Here is a 23,535-nt window from a genome sequence, read left to right on the forward strand (position 1 = left end):
TTGAACATTGCATTCCTTATGGTTATCCTCAGTTGAGACCTGAGAACTATTCCTCTATGAATGAATTGCAATTAAAGAAGGTACAGCTTGTCATTTCATAGAATCTATAACACACATAGCAAAGTCTAAGTTTTTGTCATGGTGAAGAGTGGTTGAGCACATGGGAATCCCATTAAAGAGGGGTTTTTGATATAAAGTAATTGTATAATTACTTGACATGTTTGCAAGTATACTGAACAATCATCATAAAGTTCAATGGGTCTTTATTTTTCAGGATATTTAAGTTTATCCTTGAAGAAGAAAGGCCCATGTTTCAAAAGCACTTTGGTTGAAGAATTTCATATCTTTGTATTAAATTGATTTCTTCAATCTACGTGTTTTCCTAACATCATGTTTATAAAGTTTGGCTTATTTTTAGGTAAATATTCCACCACAAAACAATTAAAGGTAATTAAATCTTAGAAAACAAAAAATATTAATTTAAAACAATATTTGTCATAGTTTCTTTAACCATCTTGATTTAACTAAGCTCTGAAAAGAATAAAGCAATGAAAATGTCAACCTAAAGGAAACCAATTAATTTTACAGACAAATTTTACACACCTGCTTCTAATTCAAATATAGGTGAGTGTGGCCACAGAGATGCCCTTAAGGTAGCCATCCATGTTTGACTTTCAGTTTCACTATTTCCAGCTAAGTGAAGTAGAGGTTTATCATGTTTGGACACAACGAAAGCATATTTATGGGTTCGAGTGACATCTGAACACTACAGTATCCTCTGATGTTAGTTCTAAGTACAAGTTAGACTTCTCTGATGTGCCGTGAATCCATGGGCCTGCCACCATTAACACCTGAATATAAACTTTTAGAGATTCTTTATCTTCAGGTTGTAAACTGGAACTAAGTCGCACCAATCGATGTCGCCAAGGCTATAAATTGTGATTTATACACATGTATTAAAAAGGAAGAAATTTGTAGAATCTTCAATTACTATAATTAAATGTAGCAACAATGATTCAAATCTCAACTATTAAGATAAATGAATCTAAATGCATCACTAGAGTTTACATTTTCTGCAATAATAGCATTACTACTACTATGGTATTAGTAAAAAAAAAGTAATAGTGTACATTAAAGTGTTTATCTACACAAGTGATGTATGTGAAATATGTTGGACTCTTCCACTGCAGTAGCCTTCATCAGTAAACAAAATTGATGAATTTTATCTGTTTTATTTCAAATATATACATGTATAACAGTTTATTTCAGAATTCATTTGGTAGAAAATCAGAAATTTCTAAATGCCGAAGGAGCCTCACAAGTAGAGTAAGTATTCAGTGGTATTCATACACACATATATTTTACTCACATAAGAGTAAGTATATTCAGTGATATACATACAGTCATGTGAAAAAGTTAGGACACCCTATGAAAGCCTGTGTATATTTGTAATATTTTTGGATATATAGATATTTGATCTCAATTTTAACAATACTGATAGATTATAGGAATATAACTAAACAATTACAACTGAAGAAAAGACTTTTCAAGATCTTCTGTAAATGTAATGCTACAAAATTGCATATTCTAACTGAGGAAAAAGTTAGGACACCCTACCCCCTAATAGCTAGTGTTACCCCCTTTGGCTGAAATAACTGCAGTGAGATACTTCTTGTAGCCATCCACCAGGCTCTGACATCAGTCTGAAGAGAGTTTGCCCCACTCCTCAATGCAGAATTCATTCAGCTGTGAGATGTTTGAGGGGTTTCTTGCATGTACAGCCTGTTTCAAGTCACCACACAGCATCTCAATGGGATTAAGATCTGGGCTTTAACTCAGCCATTCCAGGACTCTCCATTTCTTAGTTTTCAGCCAGTCCTTGGTGGATTTACTGGTATGTTTTGGGTCATTGTCGTGTTGCAGAGTCCAGTTCGCTTCAGCTTTAATTTTATTACAGATGGACTCGCATGTTCCTCAAGCACCCTCTGATACACAATAGAATTCATGATGGATTCTATGATTGTGAGCTGTCCAGGTCCTGCTGCAGCAAAGCAGCCCCAAATCATGACACTTCCACCTCCATGCTTCACAGTTGGTATGAGGTTCTTTTCCTGGAATACTGTATTTGGTTTACACCAAACATGTCCTCTGTTCTGGTGTCCAAATACTTCAATTTTGGACTCATCTGTCCAAAGAACATTATTCCAGAAGTCCTGGTCTTTGTCTACATTCTCTCTGGCAAACTTCAGTCTGGCCTTGATGTTTCTCTTAGAGAGCAAAGATTTTCTCCTTGCACACCTCCCATGCGAGTTAAACTTGTGCAGTCTCTTTCTGATTGTAGAGGCATGCACTTTCACACCAACAGTACCCAGAGCCTGCTGTAGGTCCCGTGATGACATTTTAGGGTGTTTGGAGACCTCTTTTTGCATCTTGCAGTCTGCTCTCGGGGTGAACTTGCTTGGATGACCAGACCTGGGCATGTTGGCAGCTGTTTTGAAAGCCATCCACTTGTTGACTATTTTCCAGACAGTGGAATGGCTAATTTCAAAATCTTTTGAGATATTTTTAAATCCCTTACCAGACTCATAAGCTTCTACAATTTTCTTTTTGAAGGCCTCAGACAGCTCTTTTGCACTCATTTTGAATTTATTCACAACAAAGAAAACAAGACAGAAAGGCAAGACGTGAAATATAAACAAGGAAAAAAAAACATTAATATGTACAAAAGAAAAAAACATGAAATATATACAAACATGAATATTTACAAATGAAAAAATCCCAACAAAAAAAAACACAAGAAGCTAGAGTGGAGGCACCATTGCACAAAGGGGCGAGAGTCTGGCTGCCAGAAATGGTAAAATGTTCCACAACCCAGGCGCTGATAGTATGCCTCCAGGTGGAGTAACAGCCGATATCTGGCCCTACCCAGTATTGAAAAGTATGACCCTGGAGCCTGCTCGAAGACCCAGTTGTTCCGAGCAAGCCAGATGACGTACTTGAAGATGGTAATAGTGTACTGAAAGGTAGAGGCCAGGTGGCTGGGAACAGGGACAGGTACAGGATGGTCTCCGCCGAGAGCGACTGGACCCGGAAAAGGCCCGCAACCCTTTCCCAGATCTCTGCCGATGTCAGACAGAGGACCAACCTGTGCAAGACAGACTCCACCTGGGTGTGACATATGGGACACAACTCAATTGTACTTCATCTGTGATGTAATGGAACAAGTCCCTGAGAAGCACCAGATTTTGTTAGATACTTCTGCCCCGCACGCCACAAGTCTGAGTACAGCAGACCAACGAAGGCATTACCACACCCAAACGGGCACACAGAACCTTAGAAATAATCTTTGCATCGACGTTCAGGAGAGAAATGGGTCGCCACGAGGAAAGATCTTCAGACTGGCTGGGGTCCTTACAGATAAGTGTAATTAGCACATCTAGCGTTCCCGGCGGCAGAGACCCCGCAGCCAGACAGTTGTCAAAAAGTCGGACAAAGGAGGGCAAAAACCGAGTGATGTCGTCCCACAACCCCTCGTCCACGGGTGAAGCCGAAAACAAACGGCGATAATAGCCGAGGCACGAGTCCAGAATGTCGGAGATGTCAGATGACGATTGACCATTCTCCAACACCAGACTGGAGATGTGTCTGGTCTTAGCCATCTCCCGTGCCTTGCACAACGGAACTCTGGTGGCACTTCTGGGATCGAGTGACTCGATAATACTAGAGACGCTCGCCGCATAGAACAGTTTGGAATAATCCAAATCAATTTCCCGACGGAGTGTCTCAATGTTCGAGAGAACCCAGCGATCCGTCAGTCCGCCACGAAGCAAGGCAGCCAAGGTGTCCTCCTTGCCCTGCAAGGCCAGGCGGCGGGCCCGTAAAAGCCGCATACCAGCTTTCCTCAGCAAGGAGGCACAGGCTTCCTTGACAGACTCGACAGAACAGAGCTCCAGAACAATGGCAAGAAAAGCGTCTCAAACCTCATCCTCGGCAAGGAGGGAGACGTTGAGCTTCCACACACCAGGGCCCCGAAAAACGGGGACAAAATCCTGGAATGTGGTGAGAAACGCCAGATGGTCAGACACGTAAAAATCTGGGCGGGCGAGACGCGATCCTCCTCAGGGGACCGCGACACACCCTCCCCGGACAAGCGCCCCCTCGAGGACCCCACCCATAGTCACTGCAGACAATGCAGGAGGAGGAGCTGTCGCTCCCGCCCTCTTCGCCCTTACCCTTTTTGGCCACGCAACCGACGGCGGCCCCACAGCCACCATGGCATATGTCGCCACACGCCTCGGGCATCGCGAGGGCATGTGGCCACCACTACAAATACTGCATGATACACTGCATGTATCTTCAACATGTCCATACATCAGACATATCCCGCACTGCGGGGACTGGCACTGTGCCAGAAGGTGGCCCTCCAGGTCACAGTGGCGATACAGACAACGCATGCCCGGGTAATTACACGTCGCTCGGAAACCATTTACTTCACTGAAGTTAGGGACCGGCGTCCGCATGTCCATACAGACACGCCTGTTCCCTGTGCACACCTTGGGTCGATACTGCTGTTCCTCGTGTTCGATTTTGCGTATAGTCCCATACGCTGACAATACGTCCTTGACGACGTCATGGGACATTTCATGAGGGGCCGACCAGAGGGTGATCAACGTAATGTTTTGCCTGGCCGGCTCAACAGGCACATGCTGGTCCCCCAAGGAAAAGTCTTCCTGGTCCAGCAAGCGACGTTCACGGCGTCTATAACCGCCGAAGGTAGCGTGGCCGCGGGCACCACGAAGCGGATAGACCGCGGCCGAACAGAGTATGGCCGATGGCCATAGCCATACAGACCTACACTGCACAGCATACACACACACTCACGAAACGGCTGCCAAACAGCGCCGACACAACACAACGACTCGAAGTGACACACACACTCACGAAACGGCTGCCAAACAGCGCCGACACAACACAACGACTCGAAGTGATGCACACTCTCACATCAACAGTCAGGAGCACAACAAACTAAATATCTGAGGTTTAAATAGGGCAAGCCTCATTCAAAATGCTGAGTAACGATCTTCTAATCATGTGCACCTGGTGTGATACACCTGTGTGTGAGTTGAGCCATTTTATGTGGGAATAAATGTGGGGGTGTCCCAACTTTTTCTTCAGTTAGAATATGCATTTTTGTAGAATTACTTTTACAGAAGATCTTGAAAAGTCGTTTCTTCAGTTTTAATTGTTTAGTTATATTCCTATAATCTCTCAGTATTGTTAAAATTGCAATTACATATCTATATATCCAAAAATGTTACAAAACTACACAGGCTTTCATAGGGTGTCCTAACTTTTTCACATGACTGTACATTTATATATTCATTGTTCATATATATGTCATCTAAGTCAGTGGTTCCTGACATTTTCCTCCTGCATAGCCCCCAGTCAGATGTTTGATTCAGTGGCATGCCCCCGAGGTTTATAATTTATTAACAAAACGTAAGAATGGTTTATGTTTAAAATAAAAATATAAAGAAATAATTTGAGGATGAGTGAACAATATGGTAATTTTGGATGTTGGTTAATGAAATATGTTTGTAACTCACAAAGTCCATCTCTCAGTTTTGGTGTATGGGGTCATTTTCTTGTTAATGCTTTTCAAAGGTCTCTGTGTTGTGTTGGTTATCACTGGTTAAGAGTTAGAGTCACAAAAAATAGTAACAATGATGATATCCAATTAATGAATCAATGCATTCTAATCATTATAAATTAGCTATATTACACAGCTAATGTTTGGTTTTCATTTACATGAGTGATCATAAATTAACAATATTTATTATATAAGTTATGCTATCAAAGTTATTTCTGTAAACAGAGATAATTTGTAGTAAAAGTATTGTCTCTCAAAATCTTATATAGTCAAGGACTTGCTCAAGTATGTAAGATGCTTTAAAGAATCAACAGACCTATTATTGCATATTTTTTGACAAGTTGTTTGTCACTGTTGCCTCTTATTTTTATTCTTTACAAGAATTCAGTTGTATATGTAAACAAGGAGTCCTACACCAAACATTCAATAATTTTTTTTTCATCATGACATGTTAAATGTGAAACAATTAAGGTAGGTGGTTCATTCTGATAGGAACCCCATATAAAGTTTAGGTAATGCAACAGATTAAAAACAATTAACACCATGTTTAAAACTCAGATGCATGTGGTGTCTCAAAGTCCATCCTCATGGCCATTGTAATATTTATAACTGTTTTTTTTTTTAGTTAGTTTTTAGAAAAATGAAAATATTTATAATGGATGAGTAGAGTGTGTATACAAGGGGATAGCATGCAATTTGAATAATTGCTAAAATAAAAGGTTACAGTGGATTTTTCCTATGAGTACAGAACTTTGAGACATTCTGTATTTGTCTCAAGCCATATAAGATATTTTGTTTTAGGAATTAAATCCTGGATTTTATCATCATAAATCCATAAACTTACCACTGATCTTAAAATGGTTAAGAGTGATAAAGTTATTTATCAATTATTTCTTAAAGTATCTCATAGTCATGTTTTGTGGATTGTTGAACACTAAGAACTATCTTTCTAATAATGAAATAATTCATTCAGTTATTTCTCTCATGTAAGTTTGAGACTGAATAAATATATATATATATATATATATATATATGCATGTTTGTTTATTTTAGGGCAATATAATTTTTACTTTTTATAATAATTTCAGACAGTCACAAAATTGAAAATATTTGCTAGAGTTGTTTTTATGTCAAAACTTGTAGTGAAACTAGATGGATATGAAATTCACTGTTGCATTGAATTAAGATATTTGTACAAGTTAATATTTAAAATGATGTTACTTCTTCAAAGCAATTAATTATATTTCTTTCATTACCATATGAATTTATGGAAGCCCTCGTTGGCTCAGCAGTAAGTATGAAAACATTTGCTAAAAACCAGGTTTTGATACCTGTGGTAGGCAGAACACAGCTTGCTTATCATGTAGTTTTTTTTGTTTAACAACAAACAAATAAAACAATCATGTATCTCAGAATGGCTGGTATGGGTATTAAAACTTTCATTGATAAGGAGAGAACAATGTTTCAACCTTCCTAGATCATCTTAACCTGAAGATGATCTAGGAAGGTCTGATTGTTCTCTCCATATCAAGTGTTGATACCCATACTAGTCATTCTGAGACACATTTTTATTTCAAGTTAAGTTTCTGGTCATCAAGAAATAAAACAATTAATATAAAACATTGTAAAAATATTTTAGATTATTGTATATTTGAATTTCACATTGAAATGTAATGGAACAGAAGTAAGATATAAAATTGGTTTAAATCAAGGTAAAGTTGTTTTGATAATGCAAGAAAAAGAGATTTTAAGATATGTGGTGTGAAACCCACCTGAGTAACAATGTATCTCAAGATGGCTGGTATGGGTATTAAAACTTTTATTAAAATAAAGTAGAGAACAATATTTTGAAGGCTGAAATGTTGTTTTATACTTTATTTTCATAAAAGTTTTAATACCCATACTGGCTGTTTGAGATACAGATTTTAAGATTAATAATTGTCACATATATTCGGATTTATTTGAATAACAAATGATGAAACACTTTCAAGCACTATTCTTCAGGACAAAATTAAGGGTAGGTGTGTGGTCTATTTAATCTCCACCTGTTACCACTACTGCTCACCTACTACTTTAGGGGCTACTTGGATTATTTCAATTACACTACTCTTTCATGTTATTTTCCAATGTCATGTCTTCATGCAAGTGTTGATGATTATGACTATTAATTTCTTTCAGTTCCAGATGTTCTTCAACAATTTTGTGTAGTTATTCAAGGCTCCTAATCATTTTGAGAATGTATCAAACATGTGTATTTTTTTTTATTTCCTTTGCTTATCTTTCCTTCTATCTTATTGTTTGTTACTATGTGCTGCTTGCTTTTTTTCATCACATGGTCTATGAACTCAGCTTGTCTCTTTTTTTATCGTTTAGATAATGTTGTTGTTGTATAGTTTGTACCAGTTCTTGTTCATTACTTTTCTTCCTAGTCCATGCTACTCGCACCATTCTTCTTCAGAACCATGTTTTAGTTACTTCAAGTTTTCTCTCTACTTGTATATATTTGATGTAACATTATTAGTTATTTTTCCTTACTCCTACTGGTATATTTTTGTTTGTCAGTATAGCTTTGTTAATTTGTAAGATATTCATATTCTTCTTTTATCCCCTTCTTTGCATTACTGTCTGATATTATTGATGAGCCTAGATTGTTAAAACGGTGAATTTTATTTTTGTCCCACCAATTGTAATTATACATTTTATGATATTATTTCAGTTCTCTTGTTGTTGAATGTTAGTACTTTTGTCTTACATTCACCAGTAACTCTACTTAACATTTCTTCAAGCTCTTTTTTTTCACTTTTAGCAGTTAACACTATCATTTGCATATAAATCTAGTTGTTGATGTTGTGTCCTCTAACTTTAAGTCCTATTTTCTAATCCTCTGAAATCATTTTTCATTATTGATGGTCCTTCCATATTTCTCTGTATTATTGATTTTTACTTCTGCCATCACCATCAGTAATATGCAAAGAACATTAAAAGGGCAGAGGCTAATTGACAGGAAAGGCACTTTTCAAATATAACATGGCATGACCTTCGAGGGTGGTGGAATGGGAGTTCAGGAGGATTATGGTGCCAATGGTACATAAAGAGTAATCATTCATGTGTTTTTGTACTTTTGTGCATTTTGCATGACTCAGAAAAGGGTACTTTGAGATATAAAAGTAGAAAGGCAGAGACTCAATTCCACCCATCCACTAGCTTGTACAAGTCATTGATGTATTAATGTATTCTGGCCATCTTTCTAAGACATTTGGTTTTTCATAACAATGCTTATGCTCCTCTATTTAAAGAGCATGACATTTTTCCAGTCACGTCTCTTATCCTTTTATGCATGCTTTTTATGTCTTGTTTATATTTAAACATAATTTCAGTATATTGTGTTATAAGCCATTCTTTCTTTGTTTATTGCATTTAACTCTGTCTCCTTGTCAACTTTTTTATACTTTTATTATTAGCCTTTGCTTGTCGTCTTCTTGCCACCACGTCTTTCTTCTTTGTTAAACATTTATTTCTACATTTTTCTTTTCTTTTCTTTTTTTGTAGTGGTTTCTTGTGTTTACTTAGAGATTGAAACTTTTGATTGTTCTCATTGAGATTCTAATTGTTTTATATTTCACAAAACAAGTACATGGTTTGAACCTATTTTTACTTCTGCCATCATCATCAAATAAGTGGTTTGAACTACTTTTCCTTTTATGATTGTCAGATTATAATAGGTCCATATCTAAATAAGCTTTTACTGCTTATGTTTTTTCAGTTTCACTTGAAATGTATCACATACTAGTATGTGATCACTTTTACATTTAACACTTCAATACATTTCTGAACCTCTTGTTTATTACAATGTAATAAATGTTATTTCTAGTACAATCACCTGGGCTTTTCTGTGTTCACAGACTCCTTTAATACTACTGGAACCATGTATTTCCAATTGTCATCTCTTGGGTATTTGCCTATTTTATCATACTTCCCCTTTTATATTTCTGGTCCTATGATATCATTTACTAAACCTTTTTTAACAATTATATTTAAGCTTTCTTTTATAATTATAATGTCTAGATTTACAATAAGATTGGACTTATTCTAGTTCTGAATAAGATATTTCATGATCTTCTTGTGGTCGATGTGTTGTTGATGCATAAAACTGTATGATGTTGACACTAATTGGCATATTCTTTAATTTCAGAAACAAAATTCGATTGGAGATAGTCCAGTATTCTAGTATATATTTTACTCTACCTTGATTCAAGGTTACATCAACTCCCCTTTCATGCTTATCTCTGCCAAAGAATATGATTTTGTTTGTTTTGTTATTAATCCTGCTCCAGCTCATGTCAGTTATTCCCAGTATTTTTATTTTTAAACTTTACATTTCTTGTTCCATACTAACAATTTTCTTTTTGAAACATCTTTCTTATATTTTATGTCACTATTTTAATTTTGGTGTTAATGGAAACGGTAGCTTTATGACACTGGTTATCATCTGTTGCAACTAACAGCACATCCTTTACACTGCTACATTTATGATCTTCATGACAAACACAATGGTGTTTTTCCATTAGGTTTATTTAAGTTTTACTCCAGCATGGCCAGGTGATCAGGGCTTTCAACTTATAATCCTAGGGTTGGAAGTTTGAATCCCCGTTACACCAAACAGTGGGTGGGTAATGACAAACTGCCTTCCCCCTATTCTTTCACTGCTAAATTAAGGATGGCTAGTGTGGATAGCCCTTGTGTGGCTTTATGCAAAATTTGAAACAAACAAACCATTACTGCCGTTAAATATGATGTCATGTTACAAAAAATTAATGATAGCTCAAAAGTTGTTATCAGAGGGCGTGTCATTAGAGGGCATTGCTAGGCAACCATGATGTATGATCACGTAATAATTCCATAAGTATATGGTATAACATACAGTTATCATGTCGATATTTAATCATTAATTCACTTAAAATTAAATTATCATTAAAATGGACAGTAAATGTTAATTCATTTGTTCTATCTAACAAAGGATGTTAAACATTAATTAATTAAATAATTTATAATTAGTTTATTAAGTCACTTATAATTAATCATCCTTGTATAGCTTTGTGTGAAATTCAGAAAACAAATTAATAAACCTTCTTTTCTTGTCACATTACTCATATTCCATGGTGTGGTTGGAGTTTGTTGGTGGTGTTTTTTTTAATGAATATGCTACACTAGCAAGCTAGCTCAATTGAGAAAACAACAATTTATAATAGAAGGTACCATAGGAGGCATATCAGGGTTAATTCAAAATTATGTCTAAAGGGATTGAATTGAACAATAAATGCCAAGTTATTTATTTTATTGCTTATTTAAAAGGACCAACTTCATTTACATTAAGCAATCTTCCGATTGAGAACAATAACAGCTATCAGACATTAGTAGCTACTCTATCAAACAGAATTGGAGTGTCACAAGACATTAATAAAATTTGCTGAAATTGTGGAAAGACTTGTTCAATTATCTTATTTTGATGTTCCACATGAAATAATGGATTTGTTGGCATATAGCATATTCATAAATGCTGCAGTAAATGGGGATATTTAAGTTAGGCTAAAGCAAGGTAGGTGCACATCTTTAAAGTAAGTTTTCCAATTTGTCAATGGAATTTTAATCAGTTAAAGCCACAGTTAAACAACTGAAGATACTCTTTAGGGACAATGAATGTATTGCAGAATATAATGTGAAAATATCAATTCTATCTAGAAGAATTTGAAGGATTAGTTAGACAACTGATTACTCACAATGAATAAAGTAAACCATAGGACAGAAGTGGTTTCAATTGCACATGGAAAGAACGTATAAGTCAGAATTGCAGACAAAATTGTTTAGGAAAGAAAAACCACTAACAGAAGATGATAGGAAAATGTTACTGGCATGAAAAACGAACATTCTATTTGAGACTGTGATGAATCAACTGTTAACAATAAACAAAGGATATAATATCTTGGGAATGAGATTACTTTAACTGCCCTGTAACTTACTGTATGCTACTCAATGATTAAAACATCAGAGAATTAAATTTTAGTAACAAGTATTTGAAACAAAATTAGAAAACCAATCTATAAGGCAACAGAGCAGAATCTAGAAAAAAAATAGTAGTATAAATCACAGGTCACCATAATTGTCTTCAGAAATATTCTGGCAGGAGAACATAAAAATGATTAGTTTTAGAGAAGACCACCAAAAGTAAATCTACCTGCTAAAAAGTTACCTTTTTTTAATTACAAAACTCCAAGTTTAATGTACTGTGGTTTTCTTTGAGTAATAGAAGTGTTAAAGGATACCACAATTCATAGAGGGGCAGTATAGTAATCTATGATTTTTAATTTAGACAGGTCTTTTTTGGGGTGGAACTAAAAGTAGTTTTTATATCACATGATGAGCATGTAGCTTAATGACTAGAGCTTTCTGGAAAGTGTAGGAAATGAGCTAAATTATACAAACTAGCCTGTTGATGAAATAGTTCACACTTATTGGGATTCAGCTTAACGTTCTCTTTCCTCAAACAATACAGAAATTTCCTTAGCTTATCATAAACAATATCAAAGATCTTCTCGTGTTATTACGCCATTTAAGTAGATGAATACAACATCCCACCATAGTTTCGAGAGATCACATTACACTAATTGTTCAAATGTAACAGGTACATCACATAATTTAAGAGGTAACATAATAAATTGCCACGATTCATTTAGTTGCAGTAAAGTTGTATTTTCTATAGTTGTTTTTTGACTTGCAGTATCCAAGGTTGTTAACCATTTTGTTTCAGATGAATCATCTATAGTGGAGTTAATCCTTAGCATTCAATGTAAAATTATTCTTGATAAGTCCTGGTATGATGATTTCACTTCTTTTTGGTATAGTAACTGCCATTTTTGTTATCAATGAAAACTTTGCCTCTACCTTATAGTGTATATATGGATTTCCTCTTCAAAGACTGTGAAGCTTTTTGAAGCTAATCTCATATTTCACACATTTTTCCACTTGAAGTTAGTTCTAATTATTCACTATTTCTTAGTGTCAATTACTGCACATTATATGGTGTGTAGAAGCTTTCTACAGTAAGTGTACCTTTTACCATTTATTTTGCTGGAGCTATAACATGTCAATTTACCAGCCTTTATTACCAAATTGGGTTAAACAGGTGTAGCTGTAGAACCAGCATCAGTCAACATACTTTAAGTCAATATATCCATTGGCTAATGGATTGGTTCCTTTAAATAATGAGCTTATCAACTTATCTGGGGCAGATGAAATATTATAAACCGAATATTTTCTCACAATTTCACTTAATTACTTTTTCCAATGCCTTTGTTTTTTCTGGTTTGGTAGTACTCAAAGATTCATTAACAGCTGATGATTCTTCACAGCCATTTTCTCAGATTTCTAATAGTTCTTTTTTTTTTTTTTCAGAGAACCATTGGGAGGAAGTCTTATTCCCTGCAGGCTTTTGTCTACTCTTCCTGATAATATATTCAGATAAAGTCTAAAGCATAATTATGTATGTGTGTGTGTGTGTGTGTATTTATATATATTGAATTAATAAAAAAAGAAGTATGTTTGTCAGTCTATAAGGTGCAATTGCCCCCTACTCTGTGCACACCGATGTCTCTAAGGTTATTTGGCTCAGACTTGGAAGGCTCTTTCAGTAGAATGAGAAATAATATTCTAAATGAGAAGGGCGAATAGAAAAACCATCATTTTCTCTGTTATGGAGGCTCCAGTAGAGGTAAGAAGCTAGGGATTCCCTTGCTCATGTATATTGTTATTTCTTTAAAATTTGTTTTATATATCACACTGTATATACTTTGTATAGATGTAAATAAGTGTATATTTCCTTTATCATAACTTATACATGTGTCATATATGTGTTGTATATAATATGAACACTTTTATACATATGTGTAGAATTAATTAATGGTTATTTTATGTGATGTTTTTATGGTTGGTTTGTATTTTTTTTAAAAGGGCTATTTTTTGTGTTGTGTATTTTAGTTTTTATCCAATATTTGTTACTAAAGGGCTAAGTTTTGGACTTTTTGTTTTATATTTTACAAAACTCCAAATTTTATATTTATTTAAATTCTATAACCACAGCATACAGATTCACCTTGTGTACTGTCACTGATATAAATTCAAAATAATTTTCTTTTTTTTACCATCCTACAATTACAAACAAATCGACTTTTTCATTTTTTAAACTCACTAATTAATATGTAAATGTTTTCAAAAATTCCATCCATGTTGTATTGAACATGTGTTCATAACATAAAAAGTCCCTTGTTACTCACAAAGATAAGTCATAGAGTTTAAGTATCATATTAAAATAAACGTGGAAAGGTTTTTGTAATATATTGCATAGTGTAAAGAAGGCTACACTCTAATCTTTTCCACTAGAAAGTAAGGTAATGCTTCAGGGATACAAAATCTTTTGTTTTGTAATGAGAATCAGTCATGTGAGTGATGTTTGCCTCCTTATATAAAAAAAACAAAAACACACACACACAAAAAACGGTATTATCGTTTTCCTGTATAAGTGTCATGTATTCTCAGTCTGGAACAAATTATTGGGAGTAACATTGTTCTGATTAATGCAGATAGTGATGTAATGTACAAAAAGAAATCTAATAAAGATAGCAAAATACATTTGTTCTTAAAAGTTTTGACTGTTGTTTTTGAGCATTTGAATAAAGATTGTTTCAATGTATGGTATATTGCACTCAGTCTTCTCTGTTCCTTACTCTGTCAAGGTTAAAATAATTCAGATTTTATCCCATAAAAGAACTTCTGACAAACTTGATTATTCCTATCCAGTTACTCTCTGAGATGGTTTAAATCTGAAAATACCACAAAAGTATAGAAATGAAGTTTTTTTAATATACACACAGATAGTGTGTGTGTGTTTTTATAGCAAACTTACCTCAGGCTATCTGCTATATCCAGCAAGGGGAATCGAACCCCTGAAAGAGTCTTACTGCTGTCCATCGAGGGACCAGACAGAAAGTGAGAGAGTTAGATCCAGAAGATTATTTGATGACAACAACAATGTAGAAACTGATCATTAAGCTAGAAATAACTTCCTAATTGAAACACTATACTCTTAGATATTTCATTTACTGCCAACAAGCATGCGTCATTCTACAAACAAAATTATAATTTTAATTGCACAGTATCAAACATAAAATTTTAGTAGTATAAGTTCTTAAACTTATCACTCCCCGACAGATTTTTAATTATACTCATTAGTAAATTACTCGAAACTACTTTATACCACAATCGTATTTATAGTGATAACCAAGAAAATATTTGTACTCAGATTAATTCTTTAATTTTGCCAGTTTGTCAATCAAAAAAGAGAACAAGCCAGTTATAAACATACATTAGATTCCAAACAAAAACAGCAAGGAATTTAAGAATCATGTACAAACTGCAATGCATTTTTGTTTAACGTCATCTGCTGTTATTTTCGAAGTCGAGAATATCATTTTTTCTACAATAAAGCATGTAAGAAACTTAAGTCGGATCAACTAAGGTACCACCCTGAACTGGACAAAACATGTTATCTAGATTTTGAAAACTTAATGCATCAATTTTCAAAACTAAAAAAATATTGAAAGAAAACAGTTTTATCAGTAATTGTAACACTGTAAAATACTTCCGGCATATTTCACCGTTATTTTTTAATGGTTCACGTAGTTATTATTATTGAAGAACGTCTGTTGTTATTTTTTACATTTCCTTTTTTTTTGTTGTTGTTTTTGAAAAACTTTTGTGGATATCAGAAGGATTTAGACGTTTCTACAATGTCTTTTACTCCTCAGAAAGTAAATGTGTTTTTAACTTTATTGCCAAAATTTATTTGTTTTGTCATCAATAGCGCAAAGCTGCACAATATGCAACTAAGATTCAAAACTAGATATTCAAAGTGAAAACTACACAGGCGAACTGTTGGACTAGTGGAAACTATTTATACAATTAAAAATCATTCGAATTCAAAGGACCCTGCATTTCGAACAACAAATATCCAGTATTTTAAAGTGATACAATAATGACAATTTTATTTACAATTACTTAACTTCATGTACAATCCTCCTTTAAAACAGAGAACAGTTGTGGGTGAGCACCGTATATATTTTATTTAAGTAACAGCATTATCGACGTCATTTCTAAATCCTAACACAAAAATTATAACTCTTCAGTTTCAAATTTATAAAGTGGGTAAATTAATGACACAATATAACAATTATATTTTTATCATATATTCAGTATTGAAGAAGCTACTAAGATCTATAACTCTATTGTGCTCAGCAGGGCCAGGTGGTTAAGACACTCGACTCGTAATCTGAGGATCGTGAGTTCGAATCCCCGTCATACCACACATGCTCTTTCAGGTGTGGGGACGTTATATTGTACGGTCAATCCCACTATTCGTTGGTAAAAGAGTTGGCGGTGGGTGGTGATGACTGACTGTCTTCTCTCTAGTCTTACACTGCAAAATTAGGGATGGCTAGCGCAGGTAGCCCGCGTGTAGCTTTGCACGAAATTCAAAAACCAAACAAGCTATAACTATTGTAGTTGAAACCCGTATTTTAAATACACCATGATTATAATTCACTATACTACATTGTATCTTAGCTTGATTTAACGACATGTATTGTTTCCGTAATTACCTTTGCATTTGTTGCAGTATTTTTTTTATTAGTTATTGTTACGTATTTAGATTGATGAGAACCCCAAGAGTGGAGTTAGCAACTTGTTTACTATATTTATTGATATGAAAATGAAAACTGAACAATTCGTGTTTTTTTATCGTTGTCAAATTTTACATTAACATTTCCATTATATATTTATGTTACCTTTTTGTTTAATTTTCGATAGACGTTTCGGGCTTTTATATTTGGACTTTTATATTGCAGTTTTCCTACTTCTTGCACTTATTTACATTCTATCGTTACTAACTTACTTACTTTGAAAGGAGTAAATCCACGGTCTTTAGCAGGGATCTTAACATCCAAGTAACCTTCACGAATCATCATTGCCAAGTCTATTCTGTCAACTACTTTGTTTTCTTGAATTGGAATTTAACTGATACGTTAGAACAAATATTTTCATCTAACTTTGATCACACCGAACAATGTTATTCTACAATTATCACCAACCTTTGAGCGAAAGATACAGTTTTGTTAAATTATCAAAAATGCACAAAGCACCTATTGTTTTCAGTTTACTTCATCGTGAGCGCAACATGAACTTTAACATTGTACAAAAAATGTACAAGCCACATGCAGAAAACAATTACTATATTGCCAGTGAAGTCAAACTTTGTTCTGTTATTTAAAATCAAACAGCGGAATACAGACTGAAGGAAAACAATGTTGTGCTAATCATGATTTATATTTTATGTTCAAAAGATATGATCGAAGAAGGGAAAGTCATTATTGCATCTCTATAAATATAGTAGTACTGTCAGTTTTATGTCCATGTAACTGCTTCAATGGGTGTAGATGAACCTTCACCAAAGGGTACATACAAATTTTCAGTTTTGCGTTTTGCGCTATTACTTCACTTCCTGTAGATGGATCTTCGGTTTGGTTGGTTTTTGGAATTTCGCACAAAGCTACTCGAGGGCTATCTGTGCTAGCCGTCCCTAATTTTGCAGCGTAAGACTAGAAGGAAGGCAGCTAGTCATCACCACCCACCGTCAACTCTGGGGCTACTTTTTTACCAACGAATAGTGGGATTGACCGTCACATTATAACGCCCCCACGGCTGGGAGGGCGAGCATGCTTGGCGCAAACCCGCGACCCTCGGATTACGAGTCGCACGCCTTACGCGCTTGGCCATGCCAGGCCCAGATGGATCTTCCCCAAATTTGTCATAGTTGTTGAATAGGTTGTTGAAAACATAAATACAAACTTTTATTCTTGCGTTTTGTGGTTTTTATCAGTGATTTCGCGTTTTTACCATTACTTCGTCTGCTGTTAATAGATCTTCACCAAACTTGCATGAACATGTTAAGATAGTGCAAATTTGCGGTTTTACATTTTGTGTTTAGCAATTTTTATAGACAATTTTACAATTACATATAAGAGAAGCAACTTTTTGTGTCCTAAGATAAACTTTTATTAATCATGAATTTATATTTTATTCTTTTTATTTTATACAAATTCGTTTAAATTTATAGTAAATCTCAAAATGCTTAAGTGAAGAGCCTAATTAGCAAATTCAAACGTTTTTCGAACACAAAAAGGTAGTCGTAAAGTTATTTAGAGAACTCGCGAGATCATAAAAATATTGTGATAACGGATATTTTAAAACAAGTTATAGACTAAAATAGTTAATGTGGGGGAAGGGGTTGCAAAAACATTTGTAAACCCCTAAGCTACCTGATTCCTCACCTGTTGTCTCTTTCTGAAATCACATAGATTTCACAGCTTAATGTTTCTAATACTCTATCAAACGCCAGAGCGTAACACATTTTTGTTTCACCGGCATATTTAATATAGTCCTGAATTTATTCACTGTTAGTAATATTAATAATTATTAACTATTTCATACCTTAACTTTATAAAATTATTAAATTTATGATTTTCTAATCATGATTATGCATTACTTGACTTAAATTAGTTGTTATTCTATCTGTTTCAGTATGTTTATGACTAACTAAGAAATTTTGGATTTATTGACAAATATAATGCAATTTATATTTAAATTATGTAAGTTTGACAGTTACATTAAAGTGATGATGTATATGACTAACTTGTATTGATTTTTATAATAAATATGTAATAGCTTCCTGATTGTTCATTAGTAAATATTTAGACTTGTAATGCTCAAATTTGGATTTTGATCTCTTCAGTGGTCACAGAATGCATAACACTATGTACCACAAACTTTGTTCCCAGATAGTTTGTATTATTTCTTAATTGCTTATGTTGTAAAAGTACAGAAAATGCCATTATTCCTTTAAAACTTTGTTTTTGTGATCTGGATACTGAAATTTAGAAATAATATTTTCTGTGTAAAAATGGGCAAATTTGCACATTTTCATTTACATAAGGTCTGGATAAAACAACATATGAATCAAGATTTACATGTATTCATACTAAAGTTATACAAAAATGTTTAGAAGTGAGAAGTTTTTCGAGATTTGCGTCTGTAATGTAAATCGCTTTCATGTATCAGCCTCCAACTGTAGTCTCCCATCATGTTTTCGTCATACGCTCCTTGGTAACGAAGTTCAAATTCCAGTATATCTTGGTGGAAGCGCTTGCCTTACTCCTTTGAGTATGCTCTCATGTTCTACTTGAACTTATCAAGATGAGTGTCAAGGATATGGACTTTCAGGGACAACCCGCAGCTCATTTTGCTGTAGTTCTTCGCCAAAGCCTTAACCAGTTCCACATAATTTTCGGCCTTGTGATTGCCCAAGAAGCCCTGAAGCACTGCAACAAAGCTTTCCCAAGCTATTTTGCCCTTCCTACTGAGCTTCTTGGGAAATTTTGTGCACTCTAGGGCCTTCTTTATTTGTGGTTCAACGAAGACACCAGCTTTGACCTTTGTCTCAGACAGCTTAAGGAAAAGGTCTCGAAGGTACTTGAAGGCTGCAGATTCCTTGTTAGGAGCTGTGACAAATTGTTTCATAAGGCCCATTTTTATGAGCAATAGTGGGAACAACAATTTCTGGAGGTCCACTAGTGGCTTACACTTAACATTGTGCCTCCCCACAGAGAACTTGGTCTGTTGTGACCAGTGTTTCCTGTTGTAGTGCGCTGTGGTGTCCAGAAAAGAGACGGTGTTATAAGCTATATTCATAATGTTGTAATTTGTTTAATTTAGATATAAATTAGTGGGCTCATGACGTTAAGACTCAGCAAGTCTTAGAATTACGATTTCAAGTATTTCTAAAATAAGTGTAGATTATAAATACAAAGTTTCCTGGAAAGAGAGCTGAAGAGATTTTTTGACAAGATAGTATGTAAGCTTGGAGAGTGAACCGGTCAGTGAGTTTCTTTGTTTGATCTTTATTAATGAGCTGCCTTTCCTTTAGTCTTACACTAAATTAGGGACAGCTAGCGCAGATAGCCTCCGTGTAGCTTTGCGCGAAATTCAAAAACAAAAACAAAAATCTAGTTCCTTTGTGTAATCAAGTTGGCATGTTTTATGCTAGTTAATGTTTTGCAACGTAGGCCTATAGCAACTTACAATAATGTACAACAATGCGGAAATGTTAAAGAAATAAATAAACTCGTTCTTTGCAGTTTACGTGGGCTTGGTTTTGAATTATTTTTATCAAAAATAACGTCGCAAACAAAATGCAGTACTATTCACATAGGTCACAAATTAAAAATAATTTGTGCAGATTTTCAATTACAGTCCAACTTTTATTACATTTATTACTCCTCTCAAAATAGTATAAATCCATATGACCACGAAATTACATTGACTAAGTCGAATTCACACAAAAAGGATTTTAAAAATTAAGTAACCGTTCATCACTCATCTGTGTTACAGGAAACTGGGCCTGGGTGCCTGATTAAACAGCATTTTAAAATTATTGTTTTGTTTTTTTTTCCTTCAAAGTTGGTCGATCCGGAATTTTCCTGGTGTCGTGACAATCTAATCATAGTGGGGTAGTGGGAGCTAGGCTAATATTGATTGGCTGCCTTTCTCTTTGGTCGTAATCCAAAATTAGGAGCGATGGCAGGCAGCCAGCCTTAGTAGCGTTTTCATAAATACAAAATACCAATACCAGATAAACTTGCTTGTTTCATTACTAACAAACTTTAGTGTTTTTATTCTTCTCCTTCAATTTATTAATTGTTCTCAAAATGAGCGCTAGATTTCCTTTTCTTGAGACTTAGCTTTCATTAAATACTTCATTTCATTTTTAATACTTTAAATTCAGCAATTACCCAAGGGTCATATTTCACATTCTGCCTTATTCTAATCTTCAACAATGTTGGATCTTGTAACGCGTTATTTCTTAACTTAGTTGCAAGTTTGCGATAAAACTTACGTAAACTACAGGTTTTTTCTTCCATTTCCTTTTAATTCGTTTATTTTGGATTCAAAATCAGAGGCATGTATATGTAAAAAAATCAAGCATGATAAAAAGATAGATCTGAAACGCTATCTTAACAGGCTTTTGAGTTTGGATATGAACTTGACAAATGAAAAGGAATGTAAGAAAAAAAGAGACGTGCACTTAGAGGGATTTTTATAACAAATTTTAGGTCTATGGTTTCTAGTGCTTCGCCAGTTTTGGACCTTTAAACCGAAAAATAAAAGGTTATTTTTTCAACTTAAGTTATTTATAATTTTTATGAAGAAAGATGTGGGAGTAAATTTCAGTAAAAAATCTATTTGTCAGCCTTTGGTCTATAATACTTCGTATTTTACAAAATTCATGTATTACGTTATTGAGTGTCTCCAGTTTTTAACTAACTATTTTATACGCTTGCAACGACATTTTACTGAGTTACTTACTACCAAAAAACTTCGATGTTATTATGACTGTCAGTTCTTCAGTGGATATAATCTCAAAACACAATATGCAAATTTCGACTATTGTTTGTTTGTTTTAGTGCAAAACTATTTGCTACGCAATAGGCTATGTGCGATCTGTGCTAACCAGGAATTTTAAAAGTCTGTAAGCTTACAGCTGGCTAACTACAGAATGAATTTCAACGACAAATATAATAAAACGTAAGGTTGATAAACGATTAATGTTTTTACATCAAGGCTTTTATTGCCCCTGATGGAGTTATGTTCATGTGATTGTCAGTATATGTGTTAGTCATTTAAATGATTTGGATAATAATAGAAAAAGCAAGTGTCAAGCAGTAAGCATATAACTACTTTTTAGTAAAACTAAGCAAGGGATCAATCTTATAAAAATAAAAATTAATATTTCCATCAAGATTTTTTGTATTATATCCTGTTGTTTACGTTCTATTATTGTTTGTGTAAATAGTATGCCATAAGTATTTTTCAGTGTTTTTTACTGCAACATATAGCTTATCTTTAAAGATAAACAAACATATTTATTTGTAAACAAGTTTCACTGATAATTCGTTTATTGGGTAAAAATTATCTGTCGTAGCTTAACTTATTGCATTCACTTGTAAACAAGTTCGTGTATCTAATGCACATTAGGATCTTATGTATAATATTTGTACAATTTTCTGATTCAGTGGTTCATAATTTCTGGGTATTGCCTAATGCAAGATGCTGTTTATTGGAGTAAATCCTTCTAGAAGTATAGCTATTTGTATAATGAAGATATTATTAAAACTAGAGGCTGAATTCTTTACAGTAAGAGTCTGTGATTTGTTGGTAATAAATTTCAACAATAAACAAACAGTACACAGCTCACTTGTTTTAAAATAATATATCAGAACAAGTTAAAGGTATGTACAAATGTTTTACACTGTTGGCTATTAAAATTGTATCCAGAGCTTTAAATAACTGTCACTTTTCGATTCAGTTACTTTAGAACACACTACGACGAGAAAAATAATTTATTTCAACTCTCTTATTACAATATAGTCTGTGATACTTTCACTTTAAAGAAGTTAAGCTTTTACTTAGTACATAACCGATACTGCTAAAAGTACCATAGCTGATTTATTTCAAAATAAATTAAAAAAATAAATCATTTTATGAATGTTTCACTAAAGTAATGTTTATGTACTAGGTAAAAATGTTTGCTCCTTTCCTCTAACAAATAGTTTTTCTTTAAAAAATAACAAATACCTCAGACAGTAGCGTCTTCGTATCTTTATTGTATTATGATTAATTTTTACAAGGTTTTTGCCTGATGTTTTTGTAAAATTTGTTTTGTTATTCATACACTTGTGTGTATGACGCCTTTTTCCGCCCACTGCTAATGCGGCGGTAAATCTACGGATTTACAACACTAAAATCAGGAGTTCGATTCTCCTCGGTGGGCTTAGCAGATAGCCCAATGTGGCTTTGCTATAAAAACACACACGCGCTTTTTCATTTTATATTTTTTGTGTGTGCAGAGCTTCATGTATGTTTTCTGAAAGTTCTTCACATTCTTGAAGACTTGTATACAATTCTATATATCAGTTTATATAACTTACATATTTTTGCAATTTTTTATGCATTTGTGCGTACGGTACCCTCTTAAGTGTGCATTTTGTAAAATGAAAATATATTTATATAGGTATGTGAAATATGTGTATGTAGATTTGCATTCATTTATAACTTCTGTGTACAATATTATGTATGTATTTTGGAAAGTTGATCACATTTTTGAACAGTTTTGTATATAATTTGTTGAAGGAAGTGAACAATTTTCTCTAATTTTACATTTGTTTCAGTTTTTGAATGTGCATTTTGAGTAAATATTTGGATACATTTATATACACGAGTTTTACCACTTTTCATCGCTTCCTTTTACGGTATCTTTCTAAATAGAAGTTGTAAAGTTTCTAATGATTCATCATTTTGTTTTATTTTTTATTGGTTTAGATAATTACAAAAACAAAAGCTCAGTATGTCTAACTGCATAGCCAACAAAATACAAATCTAATTGTGATGCCAATATTTTGCAAATTACACTGATAATTAAATTACCGACTTTTACCGTACAGTACATATAAATGCTAAAATGTTAGTTATTTTTCTTAAAACATAGACCAATAAATATAAATTATATCGAAAAAACTGATTTAATACCTTTACGAAGTTACAGTGATAAAAAATATTTTCCTCTCTTGTTAGATATAAAATACCGAGTTTGTATATACTTTTGCAAACGTAAATATTTACACTATAATTTTTAATACAATAAGTATATAATCACAAGTTTGATAGAA

General features: G+C 33.9%; 2 protein-coding genes across 5 annotated transcripts in view; both read right to left on the bottom strand.

Moving 5' to 3' along the window:
- LOC143238261 (uncharacterized) overlaps window positions 1–23,535 on the bottom strand; it is a 76,724-nt gene that overhangs the window by 11,963 nt on the left and 41,226 nt on the right. Inside the window, exons 1-2 of one of the 4 annotated variants that reach the window (XM_076478344.1) lie at window positions 16,654–16,795; window positions 604–929 (exon numbers count right to left, since the gene is read on the bottom strand). In XM_076478344.1, the coding sequence (XP_076334459.1) occupies window positions 604–661 (58 nt within the window). In that variant the 5' untranslated portion in view covers window positions 662–929; window positions 16,654–16,795. Of the gene's footprint in view, window positions 1–603; window positions 930–16,649; window positions 16,796–23,535 lie in introns of those variants that run through there. The other 3 variants (XM_076478345.1, XM_076478346.1, XM_076478347.1) reach the window with 3 other exon arrangements.
- LOC143236565 (uncharacterized) lies at window positions 4,037–16,719 on the bottom strand. Its single transcript, XM_076474866.1, has 2 exons — window positions 16,654–16,719; window positions 4,037–4,856 (listed from the first exon to the last, which is right to left on the bottom strand). The coding sequence occupies exons 1-2, from the start codon at window positions 16,717–16,719 to the stop codon at window positions 4,119–4,121; spliced, it is 804 nt and encodes a 267-aa protein (XP_076330981.1). The 3' UTR covers window positions 4,037–4,118.

The sequence above is a fragment of the Tachypleus tridentatus genome, chromosome 13, assembly GCF_004210375.1.
Source record: "Tachypleus tridentatus isolate NWPU-2018 chromosome 13, ASM421037v1, whole genome shotgun sequence".
In the NCBI taxonomy this organism is placed as follows: Eukaryota; Metazoa; Arthropoda; class Merostomata; order Xiphosura; family Limulidae; genus Tachypleus; species Tachypleus tridentatus.